The sequence below is a fragment of the Balaenoptera physalus genome (genome assembly GCF_965194825.1).
Source record: "Balaenoptera physalus genome assembly, chromosome: 7".
NCBI lineage: Eukaryota > Metazoa > Chordata > Mammalia > Artiodactyla > Balaenopteridae > Balaenoptera > Balaenoptera physalus.
The window spans coordinates 53686638-53705377 of record NC_138886.1 but is presented as its reverse complement, the minus strand read 5'-3'; the positions used below and the strand labels follow the sequence as shown (position 1 = coordinate 53705377).

The 18740-nt window shown below is 42.8% G+C and overlaps 1 protein-coding gene across 11 annotated transcripts in view; it reads left to right on the top strand.

Annotated features, from left to right (window-relative positions):
- The window catches only part of LOC309664904 (histone-arginine methyltransferase CARM1-like), a 291386-nt gene that overhangs the window by 161827 nt on the left and 110819 nt on the right, over positions 1–18740 (top strand). For all 11 annotated transcript variants that reach the window (XR_014266089.1, XM_082471027.1, XM_082471028.1 and 8 more), the window contains exon 5: positions 14249–14359. Coding sequence is in view for 10 of the 11 variants with exons in the window: in XM_082471027.1 (XP_082327153.1) it covers positions 14249–14359 (111 nt within the window). In the remaining variant the exon portion in view is untranslated. The remainder of the gene's footprint in view (positions 1–14248; positions 14360–18740) is intronic.

Sequence of the window (18740 nt, the reverse complement as noted above, 5' to 3'; positions counted from 1 at the left end):
CGGCAGGCTGGCCCCTTCCAAGTACCAGCACTATGCGAGCTCAAACCATTTTCCAGCATCACCAGTCAGATAAGTCACTCCTATTAGGAGATAAAAAGAGGAAGGGGAGATGACCTCTCTTGCTTCTCGTACTGCCCACTCCTGCGAGTAAGTATCTCCTCCCCACTGGGAACTGAAGGAACAAATTGTCCCAGTTTTAATGTCCCAGGAATCCCCTCAGTCCTAGACAGACTAGGATAGTTGGTCACACTAACTCCAAATCTATCAAATCCACCACAAATCCAAAATGTTTAAAAATCCTTTTCTGTTTGCTTCATCATACAGAAGACCCTCCTCGAAGGACCCCTCAGTCCATGGAGGATGCTACCTTTTTACTAAGCTCTTGTGTTCTTTCTCATTGAAACTGATTACCTAAAAGGGCATGGGTTTAGAATGATCAATACCAATGGCTACTATTTATTGAGCAACTCAAGTATCTGCAAGCACCATGCTGAGAGCTTTCCATACAGTTTCTGTCTCAGTTCAGGCTGCTATAACAAAAATACCATAGACTGTGTGTCTTAAACAACAAACACTGATTTCTCATAGTCCAAGATCAGTGTGCCTGTAGAGCTGATGTCTGGTGAAGGTTCATTTCCTGGCTTGTAGACAGCAGGCTTCTCGCTGTATCCTCACATGGCTGAGAGGGAGAGGAAGCAAGCTGTCCTCTGTTTCTTCTTATAAGGACACTAATCCCATCATGAGGGCTCCATCCTTGTGACCTAATTACCTCCCAAAGGCCACATATTCAAATACCATCACACTGGGGATTGGGGTTTCAACATGTGGATTTCGGAGGGCACAAAAATTCAGTCTATCGCAGCTTCCTTTGATCTTCATTACAACTTTATTACATAAAGACTAATATTTTTGCCATTTTAGAGATGAGAGAACTGAGACCTGGGAATGTTGATAATTTACCTGATTTTATACAACTGATAAATGAGAAAGCCAGAATTTGAACCCAGTTAACCTTACTTTAGAGCCCATGCACATAACCTCTGAAAGGCACTGCCATGGGAAGGTTGGTTGAAATTGCCAAGAGAGACTTTTGTTTCTCTGGGCTTAAGGATGGAGTGAAAACATTGTGGTTACTTAAACATCCCCATGCAGGTATGAGGCAGCATTGCACCTTGGTTATGTGCATGAGTTCTGGAGCCAGAGAGCTGAGTTCAAACTCCAGCTTGGCCACCTGCTGTGCATGTGCCATAGACCTTTATCCTGTGTGCCTTGAGGTCTTGAACAGGTTATCTAAAGCCCCTGGGCTTCAATTTCCTTATCTGTGAGCGTAGCAGCTACCTCCTAGAGTCCTTGCAGGATCAAGATGATACAATGCATAGGAAGTGCTTAGTACATGGCCTAAAATATCAACTCAGTCCATAATAGCAAGTATTATTATTATTGATGGTCTTGGGGATGGTGCTATAGTTTCTACCGCTGCAATAATTTTAAATCTTTCAAATCTTGATTTCTTCATTCTGCCTCCTCCATGCAGTTTTAATGAAAATCCTTCCTTGGCCAGAGCACTGCTGGCTGAGAACCCCATTTGGAATCTATCCAGGAAACTGACGCTGCTGGAACCCACCCCCTCCCCCTCCCCAGAGTTTCTGTTAATTGCCATATGGCTATTTTTAGTTTCTTTTGAGTGTGCACTTGGAACAAGCAGGGAAAGTCCATCCTGCTGAGGGTACGGGGTTGTGTGGGGTTGTGTGAGCCGTAGGGTTTTAATTTGGAAATGTTTTGACGCTTCATTTGTCAGGGCACCAGTTGCTGGAAACTTGTGAGAGTAAGCAGGAGCCGGGAGCTTATTATTTTTTTTAAATCAGCATTTTCACTAAAGGAGAGAATTCCCAGTTGCGACAGCTGCTTAGAGCATCCAAAAGTGAGGTTGGCTTAGGCAGAAGGGATTCAGGGATTTGAAGGCTTAAAAGAAAACATAAATAACTACAACAAACACGCAAAGCAGCCTGTTCAGATTGTCAGCTGATATTCAGATTTGCAGAGCCTGAGCTTCTGGCTCTTCCAGTTTGAGTTTTCTTTGGTGTGGACTTATCATCAGTTTGGTCGAATGTCCTTGAGTCCACCTCTGATCCTGCTCTGAAATTCTCTGACTTTAAAACACTGCTACTACTTTATTTGGTTAACCTGGCACACTAATGAAGCCCAACCTTAATCACCGATGGAATAAAGGCTGCAGCACAGGCCTGCCAGATAGTCGTGCTGGCATGTGTTAAAACAGGTCTTGCTTCCTGAAAAAATGTTTAACCTCTTTAATGAGGTATGAAGCACATACAAAAAGCTGTACATATTTAATGTATACAACTTGATGAGTTTAGGGATAAGTATACACCCATGAAACTATCGTCACGATCTAGGCCATAACCATATCCATCACTTCCAAAAGTTTCCTCCTGTCCTCTTTATTTATAATGATAACTATTATTATTATTTTGTGATAAGAACACTTAACATAAGATCCACTCTCTTAGCAAATTTTTAAGTAATAAATACAGTATTGTTAACTGTAGGCACTAAGCTGTGAAATAGATGTCTAGGAAGTAAGAATTATTCATCTCTTTTAAAATTTATTTATTTTTGGCTGCGTTGGGTCTTTGTTGCTGCATGCGGGCTTTCTCTAGTTGCGGCGAGCGGGGGCTACTCTTCGTGCAGAGTGCGGGCTTCTCATTTTGGTGGCTTCTCTTGTTGCAGAGCACGGGCTCTAGGCACATGGGCTTCAGTAGTTGTGGCACACGGGCTCAGTAGTTGTGGCTCACAGGCTCTAGAGCGCAGGCTCAGTAGTTGTGGCACACGGGCTTAGTTGCTCCGCGGCATGTGGGATCTTGCCGGACCAGGGCTTGAACCCGTGTTCCCTGCATTGGAAAGCGGATTCTTAACCCCTGCGCCACCAGGGAAGTTCAAGAATTATTCATCTTGCATGACTGAAACTTTGTACCCTTTGACTAATACTTTCCTGTTTCCCTCTCTCTCCAACCCCTGGCGACCACCAATCTACTCTCTGCTTCTAAGAGTTTAACTCTTTTAGATACTTCATGTAAGTGAAATCATGCAGTATTTGTCCCTCTGTGTCTGGCTTATTCCACTTGGAATGATGTCCTCCAGGTTCACCCATGTTGTCTGTCACATATGGCAGGATCTCCTTTTTTTTAAGGCAGCACGGTATTCCATTGTGTGCGTATGCCGCAGTGTCTTTATCCGTTCTCCGAATCCTCCGCATCTCGCCCTGAGTGCTGTTAACCACTGACAGCAGCATCCTCATTTAGAACTGTGGAGGGAAGTGGGAAGAAAGGAAGTAACTCATGACTCCTGCTAGGTGCTTTGCATATCTTATCTCATTTTAATCCTTGCATGTTAGTCAGGGTTCTTAGCTGCCAGCATCAGAAACCAACTCTGCTAATTTAAGAAAAAAAAGAAAAAAGAATTTCCGAAAAGTATATGGGATCATCAGAGAGCTAGGCGTGGAGGCTACAAGGCGAAAAATAATTTCCAGAATCATGCTGCAGAATTGATCTCTGGGAGACCTCCATGCAGCCAGACGTGGGCACCGCAACCTGCATAGGCTTCACCCGCTGCTACCCTGGAATGTTGTCCTTAGAACCTTTCTCTGTTGTGCTGCTGGAACCGGGAGGTGGCCATGACCGCACCTGAGTGGATTCTGTGCTGTCCTGCGTCTGCACACTGCCAGCTTCAGAGTGCAAAGTGCATCTTATCAGGAGAGCCCCGGTCATGCCTGTGCTTTAGCTTCAGGGGTGCTGGAAGAGAGGAGCAGACACCTGTAACTTCCCAAGTGGGAGGCTGGTGCTGCCCCAGAAGTGGGACATTCTCCAAGCATAGGAAGGGGGTTCAGATGCTGAGAGGCACAGAAGAATGGTAAACTCCCGCCACACCACACGACAACAAAATTCAAGGTGTATTATTAGCCTGATAGTATAGATGAAGGGACCAGAGATACATAAATTTAACTAACTTGCTTTAAGGTACACGACTACTAAGTGGTAGAGCTATATGCGAACTCATGTGTGCTGGGACTGCACAGTGATTTTGGGAGTGACATAAAGCCATTCTCTATGTGTTCTAGGTTGATAATCAAACTGATATTTTATTTTATCTATGTGATTTTTGGAACGTGTATGGGGGCAGGATGTGATAGTGAAAAATGATCTCTGATACATCTATATATCTCTGTCTAGTGTGTGTGTGTGTGTGTGTGTGTGTGTGTGTGTGTGTGTGTGTGTGTTTTTCCCTATGGCTTGGACTTTGGAGGCCGTTTTAGTTTCCTAGGGCTGTCATAACAAATTACCACAAACTAGGTAGCTTAGAACAGCAGAATTTTATTCTCTTACAGTTCCAGAGGTCAGAAGTCCAAAATCAGGGTGTCAGCACGCCCATGCTCCCTCTGAAGGCTCCAGGGGAAGATCTTTCCTCGCCTCCTTCTAGCTTCTTGAGGTTGCTGGCAGTCCTTGGTGTTCCTTGACTTGTAGATGCACCACTCCAATCTCTTCTTTGTCACATGGCATTCTCCCCATGTGTCTGTGTCTCTATGTAAATTTCTCTCTCCTTGTAATGACGCCAGTCACATTGGATTTAGGGCTCACCCTAATCCAGTATGACGTTATCTTAATTTGCTGTATCTGTAAAAACCCTATTTCCCAATAAGGTCACAATCACAGGTTCTGGGTAGACATGAATTTTGGAGGACACTATTCGACCTAGTACAGAGGCCAAGGTTCACGTTAGGTCATATATCACAAAAACTCATCTCTGGGATAAATTCTCTGTAGTACAGGTGAGGAGAAAGAGGTAGAAAATGGATCTTGGTCTTAACTGATCTCTTTGGCCCCTTAAGCTCTAAGGGGGTGTCCACATAGATTTCCTGAATGTGAGTAAAGCAGATGGTGTGTCTGTACCAGGATTCTCCTGAGCCTGAATAAAATCTGCTCCTGTAAGAGTACTGGAGAAAGATGCCAGAATCAGCAGAGGAAAATGCTTTCATTTGGTATGAAAGCAAAGTGCAGCTTTCAAGGAGAGCCAAGAAGACTGAATAAACAACGATCACAGACTGTCTTTCAGGGCATTTGGGAAAGAGGGAGCTAGGGGCTTTAATGCAGTAGATGGATTTTCTAGTCAAGATAGCTGTGCTCCAAGCCTGTCTCTGTACCTTTCAAGATGCTGACATGTGACCTTAATCTTTTTGGGGTTAATTTTAAAATGGGATAAGAACACTTAACACATGATGGCTATAAGAATTTAGTGAACTGCTGTACCAAAATCTCAGCACAGCATCAGAATTCTGCGGACATACTGGGAAATTTGAATCAGAAATCACTGGCACTTAACTGGGCTTATTAGGGTCAACTAGGTTATGCTGCTGTAACAGTCAACCCCCAGACCTCAGTGGTTTAAGCCAATAGAGCTTTATATCGTGCTCATTTAATCCATTATAGGTTAGCTAAGGGCTGTATTTTGTCTCATTCTCACTCCAGGACCCAGGCTGAGGAAGCAGCCTCCATGTGAAACATGACTAGTTCCTGTTGCAGAGAGAGGCGGAGCGTGGCAAAGCACACCCCTGGTTCTTAAATCTTCCACCTGAAAGTGACCCATGTTAACTTCTGACCACATTACATGGTCCAAAGCAAGTCATGTGGTCACTCCTAATTCCCAGAGAGCAAGGGATACAATTCTACCATGTGCCCATAAGGAGAACCAGAAATATCTGGTAAGTGGCACTAATGACTATCATACCAGATGCCACTCTTGCAGAATCATTAAAGAAGGGACAGATTGCTAAGGTGAAATTCTCAGTGCCTCAGCTCCGCATGGGAGGGAACTAGGAAAAAAAGAGGTTTGAAAAAAATCAATATTTCACTGGTATGGTTTTAATGGCTAACTTACTGTTAACTTCTGCCTGGTGGATTCCCTTCCCACTGAAGTCAAGGCATTTTAGAAACATCCTAGGGTTGAATTTCTAAACCTTTCCCATTCCCTCTAAGACAGTGCCAAGAAGGGCCAGTTCGGAGCAACGACTGACTTTGTTAAAGGCTTATATAGACGACTCTGTTGCAACGTAACTTCTAAAGTAGATGTCTTTGTTTTAATATCTGCTTTCCAGGATGAAAATGTAAGTGGATAAGTAGGATAAAGTCAGTAAAAAGGAGTTAAATTGCTGTACTAGAACCTGGTCTTTTCCAGCACTGAACCAGGAATTGGGCATTGATGAACTTAAGAGCTTGTGCCTGTATCTTCTTTTTGCTTGATTTCCTAAATCTGAGGTATTGACACAATCACTCAACTCCAGAGTGATGGCTTAGGTTTAGAATTTAGAAGTTCAGAAACCCGGAAAAGACAGAATCACAGAAAAATGTCAGTAAACATGTTGAATTTTGTTTAAGTAGCACCACGTTCTTAGCCTCAGTTCCCTGAATCACAGATCATGCGGCAAAGGCTTACGTGGTAGTACTTTCTTAGGGGGGGCCATCTCAGTGGAGCAGGAGCGAGGCAGAGCAGGAGGGAGAGCAGGTGTGAGGGAGGGTGTTACTGAGCTGGCCACAGCTTGATGAAAAACCGATCACTCGCTGTCACTGGACATCTTCAGGGAGGTCGTATGAAGCCACTCTGTCTTCAAACAGTTCATCGGGGGAGAAAAGGAGAATGATTTCTCCATTGGCTGCCATCTCCCACTGGTGAAGCACGCCCCCGCAGGGTGTTAACTCCCTACTCTTCATGGTGCACGTGCATGCGTGCCAAGTGGGTACTGTCGTGCCTGCCCCATGCCTCAGCTGCGACAAGGGCACTGCGGTAGGAGGCAAGGGACAAAGTGCATGTGGCGTGAGGGAGGTGGGCACTGTTTTATTGTACCCGTGAGCAATGTGAGGGAACAGGAGAAGCCTCTGCAGCAAACTCCTTCAGCTGTAGCAGCAGCAATGAAACTCAGCTCCATGTTTCAAAGACCAGTACAAGCAATTCCTAGGGCCACTCTGGCCGGCCAGCAAGGCGAGCGTTCCATTCTGGCGTGCTGCAAAAACTGAAGGTGTTATAAACATCCCCCAAGCCAGGAACCTGGGAGTCAGGCTAGACTTTTTCTTTTCCTTTCCAGTTTCCAAATTCTTTAGCTTCTATTAATCCCGCATTTTTGCAACTCCTTCTCTTCCCCTTTGTCCCACAGCTGATTCTTTGTTCTCATTGTTACTATATCTTTCCTGGAGGATTGCAAATATTTTCCAGTTAGCTTCCCTACTTGTCCCAGTTAAGATAGCTTTGGCCTCCAGTAGGAGGAAATCCCTACTTAAATTGGCTAAAATGTTGGAGGTAGTGTGATTCTGGAGGTGTTTTAATCCAATTTCTCTGGGCATCACATTTCAATTTAACCATGTCCAAGAAAGAAGCAGCATCTTTCTTACGTCTGTCTTAGAAGGGAGAAAACCTTTCCAGGAGCTCCCAACAGACTTCCCCTCAGGTCTCGTTAACAATATTTTATCACACTCGCAAGTGTAATGATCACTGGCAAGAGAAATGGAACCACTTATGATTGCCCTGGACCAATCAGGATCCCCTCCCTGGGACTGGGGATGGTTAACCACACAGAGGAGGATAAATACGCAATAAAGTGAGGTTCTGATAGGAAGTAAGAAGGGGCTGATGTTAATTAGGAACCACCAGTGTCTGTGTTGCAACCTCTGATCTTGTGCCCTCCAATCCACGCCACCACTATGATGCTGGTGAAATACGACTATGAAATAATTCTTCCACTGAAAACTGTTCTATGATCCTTCTTTGCTTAAGGATTAAGTCCAAGCTCTTAGTGTCGTATACAAGACCATCTACAATCAAGCATCAGCTTTTGCTCTTGCCATGTTCATTTCTCAACCATGCCCCCACTTGTACCTCTAACGCACACATCATGCTCCTGAGAAAATTTGCTGCCTCCCAGACATGACTGGCTCTGTCATTCTTGGGTGCCTTTGTTCAGACTGCTCTCCTGCCACTCCCTCCATTCAGATGGCACACATTGACTTACCCCTTGATTTTCACTCCTCGGGTCATCTCAGTGAAGTCTTTCCAGAATCCTTGGTAGAGTAGACTAATCCTCCTTCATAGTTTCACTGGGTCCATTATATAGTACTATCGTTGCCACTGTAACACAGCATTATGCTTCTCCCTAGTAGACAGTCATGTTATTTTCAACTTTGCGTTCCCAGCATCTAGCAGTATTTGGCACAGTGGGTAATAGAAGAAGACACTTTTGATGTCTGGTGAGTGATTGAGTGCCTGAGGGTTTAGAGCTGAGTGAGCTAGTCTGAGTCTATTGGCAGCATAAGAAGGGGGTTAATCATGGAGAGAGAAGGTAGGAGTGATCAGCAGCTTTGTATTTTCTGTAATAATAGAGAAAAATAGTTGGAGAACTGGTGCAAGGGTGGTTAAAAGATTGGTGAAGGGTTTATCTACCCGCTGCCAGAAGACCAGGTGGAATGAAACAGGGTGCTCGTAAGTATTATTTATTCATTATTTAAATACAGGCAACGCTTTTGTTGAAAGCAGGTTTCACTGCACAGCAGATGTAGAGTTCTGTCTTACGGGGAGCTATCACAGCAGAATTCTTCTGCCATAGAGAAAGTTCTAATTATCTGAACAAGATTGAAGCCTAAGCTGCAAAGGCCATCAAGGGATGTCTTCTGCAACTCTTGAAGTGATTTGGAATTTTCCTTCTTTGACAAAAGCTAGAGTAAGAGATGTGATGGACTGCAAAAGGCTGTGTAGTTCCCTCATCCTCTTTCCGCTTGGAAGCTGTTCGGTCACCCTGTTGGTCAACAGTTTGGATGTTGGAATAGTTGGGCGCAGTCTATGGGGTAGGGAGCCCATGGCAGGTAACTATGATGGTAAAGTACCTGACAATGCAAGAGCATGGGGTACTTGTAACCTGGGGTGGTTCAGTGGAGATATCTACAGATGTAATAAAATAATGGCTGGAAGAAGCAGCAATGGCTGTGGAAGTGCCAGGTGGGTAGGACACAATTTCGGAGTATAAGGCATACAAAAATGACAGCTGGGGTATTGCAATTCAGAGCAGCCATTGATATGCTCAAGCAAATAAAGAAAGAATGAATAAATCATAACTGGCATAACTGGAGGAATTGACTGTGGGATAATCAGGACCTCAATATTGGAAAACAGTTATAAAACTGCTAGGGTGAAAAGAAGGCTAAATGGGACAAATATTACTGTAGCCTGAACAACACAGAAAATAGAATTGAAAATGAAGGGAGTGGCTAAGAGCATAGGGTTTCAGTTAGGTACATTTGTTTTTATCTCATCTCTGCCATTTATTAAGTGTATGACTTCAACTCCATCTGATTCTCAGCCTCTTTATCTGCAACATGGAGAAAATAATGGTACCCACATTAGATAGTTGTCATCATGAGTAAATAAGGTAAAAGTACTAAACAAGCGTAGTACATAATAAGTATAAAAATAATGGTACATATTTATTTTTACTTTATTATTCAAGGGTAGTTTTGTTTCATGTTTTCTTAAGGACCTGGACGCTCTTTGTTAATTTTAGCCTAGTGAATCCAAATAAATAGCTTTGAACCCTCTTGGGGCTTTTTAGACCTGTTCAAACATTTTGCAAGATTTCTTTGTCTAGGAAACCATAAGAGCATGTAATTAAAATCATCTGTACAAGCAAAATGACCTTATATTTTTAATATTTTTAAAACCTTATTTACAAATAAATTCACAGAACTTTTGGCCACTGTTACATGGACCAATTGTTGACTTTTCCCCATTAGTCCTCGCAAGGATTTCATACCATTTTCTGGTGCTGCCCCATATAAGCCCCAAATTAGCCATTTTTATAGTTACTGCCTGTGTATCCAGGGGAAGCTGAGGATGAATTCTCTCTCTAGAGGAACATTGCATACCAGAGCTAACTGGATTGTAATGTAATGACAATATGGCAATGTCCAAAGAAAGTCATCCTTTGAAGGATGCTTAAGATCACAAGATTGAAGAGGATGTGTTACGCTGGTAGAAGGTACTTTCTCAGGGAGGTAACAGATTTGCGCTGTACCTTTTGGATCATGAATCTGTTCCCTATCTGTGGTAGTGAGACACATTTTTATTTATTCAGTTTGTTTAACAAAGATGTAGTGAGTGTTTTTACTGTGTGCCAGACCCCATGCTGTATCAGGGATGCAGTAGTGACCAAGAAGCAGATAAAGGTCTCTCCTTTAATGAAGCTTGCAGTCCAGGGGAGGGAGCAGAAATTAATCAAATAATGCCTCTTTGAATGAAAAACTATAACTGTGATGAATGTTATGAAGGAAGGGTTTGAGTAGGTGATGATAAGAAAGCGTAGAGCTGGAGGACTTTACTTAGCCTGGGAGGGGAGCAAAGGCTAAGGAAGTCTTCCCTGAGGGAGAGCTGTTCGAGATCTGAAGGATGAGTTGGTGTATCAGCCAGGGTTCCTGCAGGAGAGGCAAGGCACACCCGACAAGGTGTTTTAGAAGAGTTAAATAACAGGACCATTTACAGTGACGTGGGCAGAGTAAAGGGAACCAACACGGTACGGTGAAGCAGCCTGGCACTACCAAGAGTGGGGACCTGTTACCACCCCTTGGCCTAAAGGGGGAGGGGGAAGGGGTAGTTGCTGGAAACCTGAGAGAATAGTCATAGCTATAAGAGATGGAAGCCCAGCAAGAGCTGTGGCTTTTGGTAGAGGGGACACAGCAATGCATGGAGACCCGGGAGGGAGGGAGGAAGCCAGGAGAGTAAGTCATCTGACCTCACTGTCCTCACTGCCTCTGACCTCCTGTTGTCTTTTCTCTTGGGTGATCCCAACCAGAGTCCAGTAGCGTGGAGCCATCGGAAGTGTTTAGGGTGTGGTATGGTCAGATTTACATCTCTTCACGGTCCACCCTTTCCTCCCATCTTCTGCTGCACAGAAAGATGGCCGTGGTGCTACAGACAGCTGAGCACCGGGTCCTCATCCGGCTCTGCCCTTTGCCAGTAGTGTTACCTTGGGCTGGAAACAGTCTCTCCAAGCCTGTTTCCTTCTCACTACAACGGGGACATAACTATGTACTCTCCATCCCAGAGGGGCATGAGGCTCAAATAGATAGTGTCAGGGGAACGTCCTTTGGAAACTGGCAACTGCTTTACACGTGGAAAGGGATTTTATTACTCTCTTTTGCCTCTGTCTGAGGTGAGATACTTTTCCCTAGGATAAGAAAGTATAACTTAATGTCTGCCAGGGTCCTCAAACATACCCAGTTCTGTGATGGCCTACCAATGGTAGAATAAAAAATGGGCTCAATATAATCTTCTGTGAGGACAAGAAAACGTGATGAGAGGCAGCTCCAAGGCTTCCTGAGGTGCCAGATAAGATGGTGTAACAGAATTATCTGCATTAATGTCCTGTCTTCTCCTAGTCTGGGAAACCCCAGCTGGAAAGGGCTGAAGGAGTGTATTTCCATTAGAGCCTAAATACTTGCTTGGACTTGTTTGTTTTTCACCAGAGAATGAATTCTCAGCCTTCCTCAGCTTTGTTTCCAACATTTCATGGCTTACGTAGACGGGGCAGAATGTCCCTCCCTCCCCTCTCCCTCTCCTCCAAGCCCCAGACTGAAAATTCACTTGTTAACTTTTTAAATATACACACAAGCGGGAGACAGATGGCATTATCTGGATAATGCTAGCAAAAGATCAGATTCTTTTTCAAGGGCTATGCTCTGTTTTGAAATAGCCAAATGAATAAGGTTGTTTTGGCTTGAAATTAGTTATCGAAATAAGGTATTTGGACAACAGTTTATAATTTTTCAACTCTTCTCTAGGTAGGGTCTGGGCCTGTCAGTGCATCTTCCTACCAAAAGGCCTAATTTGGCAAAAAGCTGAACCATATCAGGCTCCCTCCCATCTCTGAATTTTTCTCTCTCTCCCCATTCCCTCTGTCTGATGTCTGTCTCCCAGTGGTAAAACGTTTCTTTGGTTTTTAGTCTGCAGGATCAAGAGAACTGAAAAACACTGCTCTAAGATGTGCTTCATGACACCCTAATAAAAGAGACAAAGTGTTCCCTTCACACATTTCTAGGACACCTGTCACCAGAGCAAGCAGGTGCAATTTCTATTGTATCTTAATTTTGTATCCATATTTTGGACTGAGCATAGTATCTAAGGTATTATATTTTTAAATTAATTTATTAATTTATTTATTTTTGGCTGCGTTGGGTCTTCGTTGCTCTGCACGAGCTTTCTCCAGTTGCGGCGAGCGGGGACTTCTCATTGCGGGGGCTTCTCTTGTTGCGGAGCACGGCCTCTAGGCGTGTGGGCTTCAGTAGTTGTGGCACGTGGGCTCAGCTGTTGTGGCTCGCAAGCTCTAGAGCACAGGCTCAATAGTTGTGGCACACGGGCTCAGCCGCTCTGTGGAATGTGGGATCCTCCCGGACCAGGGCTCGAACTCATGTCCCCTGCATTGGCAGGTGGATTCTTAACCACTGCGCCACTAGGGAAGTCCTATTATATTTTTAATTGAAGAAGGCTCTGGAAAGGTTCTTCTGGATGTGGTGCATCTTTTTAGGGGACCATGGATTGCACTGTCCAACCTACAGCCTCCTCTCTCTAGACAGCAGTCATGGGTATTCTTGCAATAAACCAGGACCATGTGAAGATGAAGTATTTCCTAGGGAAGATGAGGAGAAGTGAATAGTGGTATTTCTAAAAGTATAGACAGCCTGACAGCAAATTCCAGAGACTGGGTGACATTTTAAATTAGTAATGCTCCTAATTATCCAAACCCTAGGAGACCATATGGAATAGAGCCACAGCTCTAGGATTAATATAAGTGAGCACCGTGAACCCATTACTAACAGCATGTTCTCTTAGAATAATGGCACCGTAGCTGTGTCAGCACAGTGTGATACTGCAATTAAAACACAGATACACACATGCACAACGTCTGATATTTCCTATTTTTTGGAAAAATTTTCCTACTATCAAAGTAAAAAAAAAAAAACTATTATAAATTTTCCTGAAAAAAGTAATACTTTGTCATTCATTGCCTATTGGTATTGCTGGGTTAAAATATCAGATTTATAAAAGTGAAATTAAATAATCAACGTGTGATTTTATAGAACGTGAGCTTGGAAGGCAGAAGTGCCCAGATTCAACTCCTGGCTCCCCTACTTACTGCTAGGTGAACTTGGGCTCATTCAATGTCTCTGATTTTCAGTTTGTCATCTCACAAGTGGCCATAATAAGGCTATCTATTCATACATTTATTGTGAGGATTTAGAGCCAAGTGAAATGCCTTGCTCAAAGCTAGTGCTAAAAGATGCTAAGAATAAAAGTCACTGATGAGACGGAAATACAGGAGCCTGAGATTTCAGCGATCAGACTGAGCTTCAGACCTCAGCTTCAGCTGTGCATGGGGCCAGGGGCCCAATCCAGACTGTCCTCCTCTTCCTCACAGCGTGCAGGTCCAAATGTTGGTTGGTCCCTTTGTGCCAGTGAGTGGTGGTCTTCTTGATTTAAGTCCTAGGTCTGAACACAGAGAATAGAAGTTTCTGGAAAGAAGTTTCTGTAAATTCTATGTGTCCACTGTCTTAATACCCTCCTACCCTCCATATAAACCTCCCCAACTTTTTGGAGGGGGCCTAAAACAAAAAGCACATATCTCACTTTTGGATTTTTAAAGACTATCTTCAGTTTTTCCTGAATATGCATACACACACATATACATATACATATAATATGCATATACATATGTATATATGTATATAATGCTAAAGATTATTTGAGACAGTTTTCATTTTGTTCATGCTGACAGGTAGGGTAAGCAAATTCATTCATGACCCACTACTTTTCTTGGCCCTAAACATCCTAAAAGTAAACCATGTTAACAAAGAAACTGTAGTGATAATAACAATAATTTGAAAAACACCAATTATACACTAAGTGCTTTGTATACACTTCATACTGATCCCCACAGTAAAGCTTAAAAGGTGGGTATTATTAACCCCATTTAACGTAGGAGAAAAAGAAGGCTCACAGAGATTCATAACTTGGCCAGGGTAAGACCACTTGTAAAAAATCAAAGCTAGTACTTTGTCTGATCGCAACGCTCAAAGTTGGCATGATGCCAACAACTAAGCTCCAGTTTGCGTTTTCACCCCTTTTTTGTCTTTTCCTTTCCTTCCAGGTTGTTCTGGATGTTGGTTGTGGATCAGGAATACTGTCATTTTTTGCTGTGCAGGCCGGGGCTCGGAGAGTCTATGCAGTTGAGGCCAGTTCAGTAGCACAATATGCTGAGGTAAGTGGTTGTACTTTTACAGCAGTTACTAACTAGGTCTTCAGTAAACTTCAGGGGACTAAGTGATTGACCTTCCACATAGGTCAATTTAGAAGAATTTTTGTTTTACCAGTCTGATTTTTTTTTCCTGTTGGGATGTTACTGCTGAAGGAGCCCGCCTTCACTGTAATAATTGATACGAAAACAATTATTTTAAAAATTTCACGATACTAAAATTATAACAAAACTTTCTTGGGCCTGGGGGAGATGAATGCTATCTTATCTTTAATGACCTACTGAGGTGAGGAGTCAGACAACCCTGGAGCTAGGTTTATTTTTTTTCTTAAATGCTGTACTGGCAGTAACTGCACCAGTCACTTTAAATTTCAATTTTGGTTTAAGGGACTGTTGCTACATGGTTGTAATTGGAGCATGGACAGATGTCTGTGCTTCTTTTTCAGATTTCAGGTTCTGATTGGAGGACAGGGAGATGCCTTGTTTTAAATATGGTACTCCATTATCATTATAAAATGTGTACAAATATTGGAGAATAAGTCAAAGTCAAGAGTCAAGTAATAATAGCTTTCAGTAATATTTGGATGTAATAACAACCCAGTCAAGCTGCAGAGCTGGATGTGTGTGTGCACGTGCACGCACAAGGTAATGTGCTTGTCATTCACACCTGGAGGATGCCTGCATTTAAATGAGGGATAGAATGGCAGATAGAGGGGGACGCTGGGCTGCTGCTTCTGAGGAACAGCCTGAAACTTTCCTCCGACCTGGGACAAGTGCTAGCTCTGAGTGATGGTTGGTTTTGGATTGAATGACCCAGAAGGGGCCAGAGACCAGTAGACAGTATGGCATGTTCGGAAGGAAAGACTGCCAGGGCCTGATGGCTGGCATGTTGTTACACTCTCTTCTTCCAACAAGTCTTGGATAAAATATTTTTGGTCATTTGCTTACGTACCAATTCTTAAGAGTCATTTTTATTAACTATTAGGGCACACAAAAGAATATTTGTAAGATGTGTACATTTTAATATTTGTAAAATGTGTACAAATGTGTACGTTTGTAAAATGTGTCAAGAACAACAATACAATGAATGTGTGTCCACTGCGTCTGTTTTTTTTTTTTTTTTTTTTGGCCGTGCCACGTGGCTTGCGGGATCCTAGTTCCCTCACCAGGGATCCAACCCACGTCCCCTGCAGTGGAAATGTGGAGTCTTAACCACTGGACAGCCAGGGAAGTCCCAACTATGTCTTTTAAGAGATAGGCCATTAGCATTTCCATTAAAGGCTCATGTGTCTTGTCCTGATCACTTCTCTTTTCTGCCCTAAATAGAGGTAACCACTGTCTTGAATTTTTGTTAATCACGTTCTCGCTGTTCTTTATAGTTTTACCGCATATGTTTCTGTCCCTAAAAACCTATCCTTTATGAACTTTCCATAAATGGAATCGTAATGTATGTATCCTATAATTTGCTTTTTTCACCCAGCATGATCTCCTGAGGGTCATTTGGTTGATGCATACAGCCACTGTTTATTCCTCTTCAGTGCTGGGTAGTGTTCTGTTATATGAAACGCTCAGTGCACTGAGCTGTTGATGGACTTTGGATGGCTTCCATTATAAAAATACTATTATAAATATTCTTATACACACTCCCCACTGCATCTGTGCTGGAGTTTCTCAGTACATAACCAAGAGTAGAATTGTTGGGTAATAGGGCATGTATACCTTCACCTCTGTTCTGTGATGCCAAATTGTTTTCCAAAGTGGTTGTTCCAATTTTCACTCCCTCCAGCAGTTAACGAGAGTGCCATTGTTCTCCAACTTTGTCAACACTTGATACTGTCAGGCTTTGGAATTCTTGCCAATCTGGTGTTTATTACGTATTTGTGGTTTTAATTTGTATTTTCTACTCACTAATGACTTGGAGTATCTTTGCACAGTGTTTGGCCATTTGTACTTTCTCTTCTGTGAAATACCTGTTCCAATTTTTTGACAGTTTTTCTTTTGAATTGTTACACTGACTCTAATTCATTTGTAGAAATGATTTCTATATTCTGGATATTAATTCTATTCAGTTATACATGTGAAAAATGTCTTCTCCCAGTTTTGTGCCTCACCTTTTCTCTTTATGGAGTTCTAAATAAGATTTAAATGTGGAATTCTAAACAAGAAAAGAGGAAAATACAAGCTTATATAGAGAGAACCCATAGATAAAAATGCCTCTGCTTCGATTTTAATAGATCTCAAAATGCAATCTTAAGGGTGAGGAGTTGAGGGTAGAACTTTGTCTCAGGTGTTGCCCATTCATTTAATCACATCTTCATTCACTTGCATCCCACAAGTCTGTTTCTTGGGGGATACAGGAGAAACGGAAATGATGAAGGTGTATTCCTATATTCAGAGAGCTTCTGTTCTAATAAGAGATTGATCCTGTTGTTGTCTCTTGTATCAGACACCAAAAAGAGAGAGAGAGAGGGAGAAAGGCATTAATTTAGAGATTTCCTCTTTCTCATATGGTTTGTTTTCTCATGTATTTAAGGTGGTTTGAGACATACTTGATAGTTATTTTTAAAAATTTCATACCCTTGGTTGTAGTATTTTAAGGGAAGAGAGGAAGAGCGAGCTAGTGGTGCATTCCCTAGACATAGTCCTGTCTCCCTCAGAACTATGTCCCAGCACACGTTCCCAGTAATCACCAGCACACCATGGGAGGGGGCCGCTCTGGAACTGTGTGTGTGATTGGTTTCTCCAAGAGAATTCTCATCCTGATTAAACACATCAGCAGGACTGTTGGCTTCTCGCAGAGCAGGGCTACCCTCGTGGACACTTTTACCCAGAGGGTCCGCTGGATAATTGTAAGGGTCTCTAGCAAGAAGCCAATACAGAGAAGAAAAGGGAAGGAACTTAAAATTGTAAAACTTTGTATTGTTTTAAACTTTGAAACTATTTTAAACTATTTAAAGCGTGGACCTAATTTCAAACTTACAGATAAGTTGTAAAAATAAAAATAATTCAAAGGCTACCCAAATGCTCTTTACCTAGATTCACGTGTTGTTCACATTTTACCCCATTTGCTGTATCATTTACTCTTGCTCCCTTCTCACCATACCTGAACACACACATACACAAATATGTATACATACGTATAGGGGTGTGTGTGTGTATATATTTTTTACATATATGTAGATAGAAACACACACACTTTTTTTCTATGGGTTAGTTATATACATCATAGCCCTTTATCCTTATACGTTTCAGCGTGGATTTCCTAAGAACGAGACCATTCTGTTATATAAACCAAGAAGAATTTAAAGGTGAAAAAGAAGCTGTACAATGACTTGTCCATTGAGTCTTTTGATGTTACTGAATAAAATGTTTTGGGGAGGCCCCAGCGTGAGCAGAGATACGCTGTCACCATGGGCGTTGAGGCGAGAAGAGTCTACACTTAACTGCCTCTTTCCTTGCTTAGTATTTCCAGGGAGACTTGATTTTTAAAGCGTTAAAACCAATGTTCCAAAGAATTCTGAAGCATCAGAGCTTGATTTTGTCTTTGGTTTTAGCTTCTATGGAGGATTTTTGTATTTCTGTAATCCTTCTTTTCTGTGTATGGCTAGGGCGGGGGGGGGGGTGCGGGGGCGTGGGCAGGGGTAGCTTTCCAAATGCTGCGGGGACTGTAAGGCATCCTTGAAACCCTTGCTGCCAAGTCTCCTTTGCCCCTGAGGCCTTCCCGGCATGTGGCCCTAAGGACAGGCTAGTTAAGAATGCATTCAGGGCCAGGGATGGTTAGAATCTTCTCAAAGGATGGCTTTAAGGACAGCCTGGTCCCTCCTGATGGAACCCGTGGCTTCCGCCGTGCTCCTGGCTGCTGCCATGGGTGTCATGAGATGTCCCCCGTGGGCCAGGCCTTTCACCCTTGCAGAGGATGATCTGCACCAGCTCTTGGTTTCTGCTTCTTCTGCTGACACTCGTCTGTACAATTTGTGGGTGGCAAAGGCGAGTGTAAGCAGCACACAAAAGATTTTCACTCCAAGAATAGGCTTCAATAGCCTCTCGGCACACAGTACACGGTGCTACTTTCCACCTTTTCATTATTTGGTAATTGAACCAGCAGACATTTAATTCTTTTCTCTGGAGTCTTCATTAAATTGTTCGGAAAATATAAAATTGTAACAAGAAAGAAAAATGTATAAATTTAACTACCATTGCCTGTCCCTGGATTCTTCTCATGAAAGGCTTCTGGGCTTTAAGTAAACAATATTTTCAGCTTGCATAGAATTCAATTTCAGTCGCATTCAGTGGCTCAAACTGATTTTGTAAGGGCTGACCTCAGATGACGAGATGATGTGAATGACTCCTTGTCTGGAGGGCATGCACATTTAGTCATTTTTTGCAG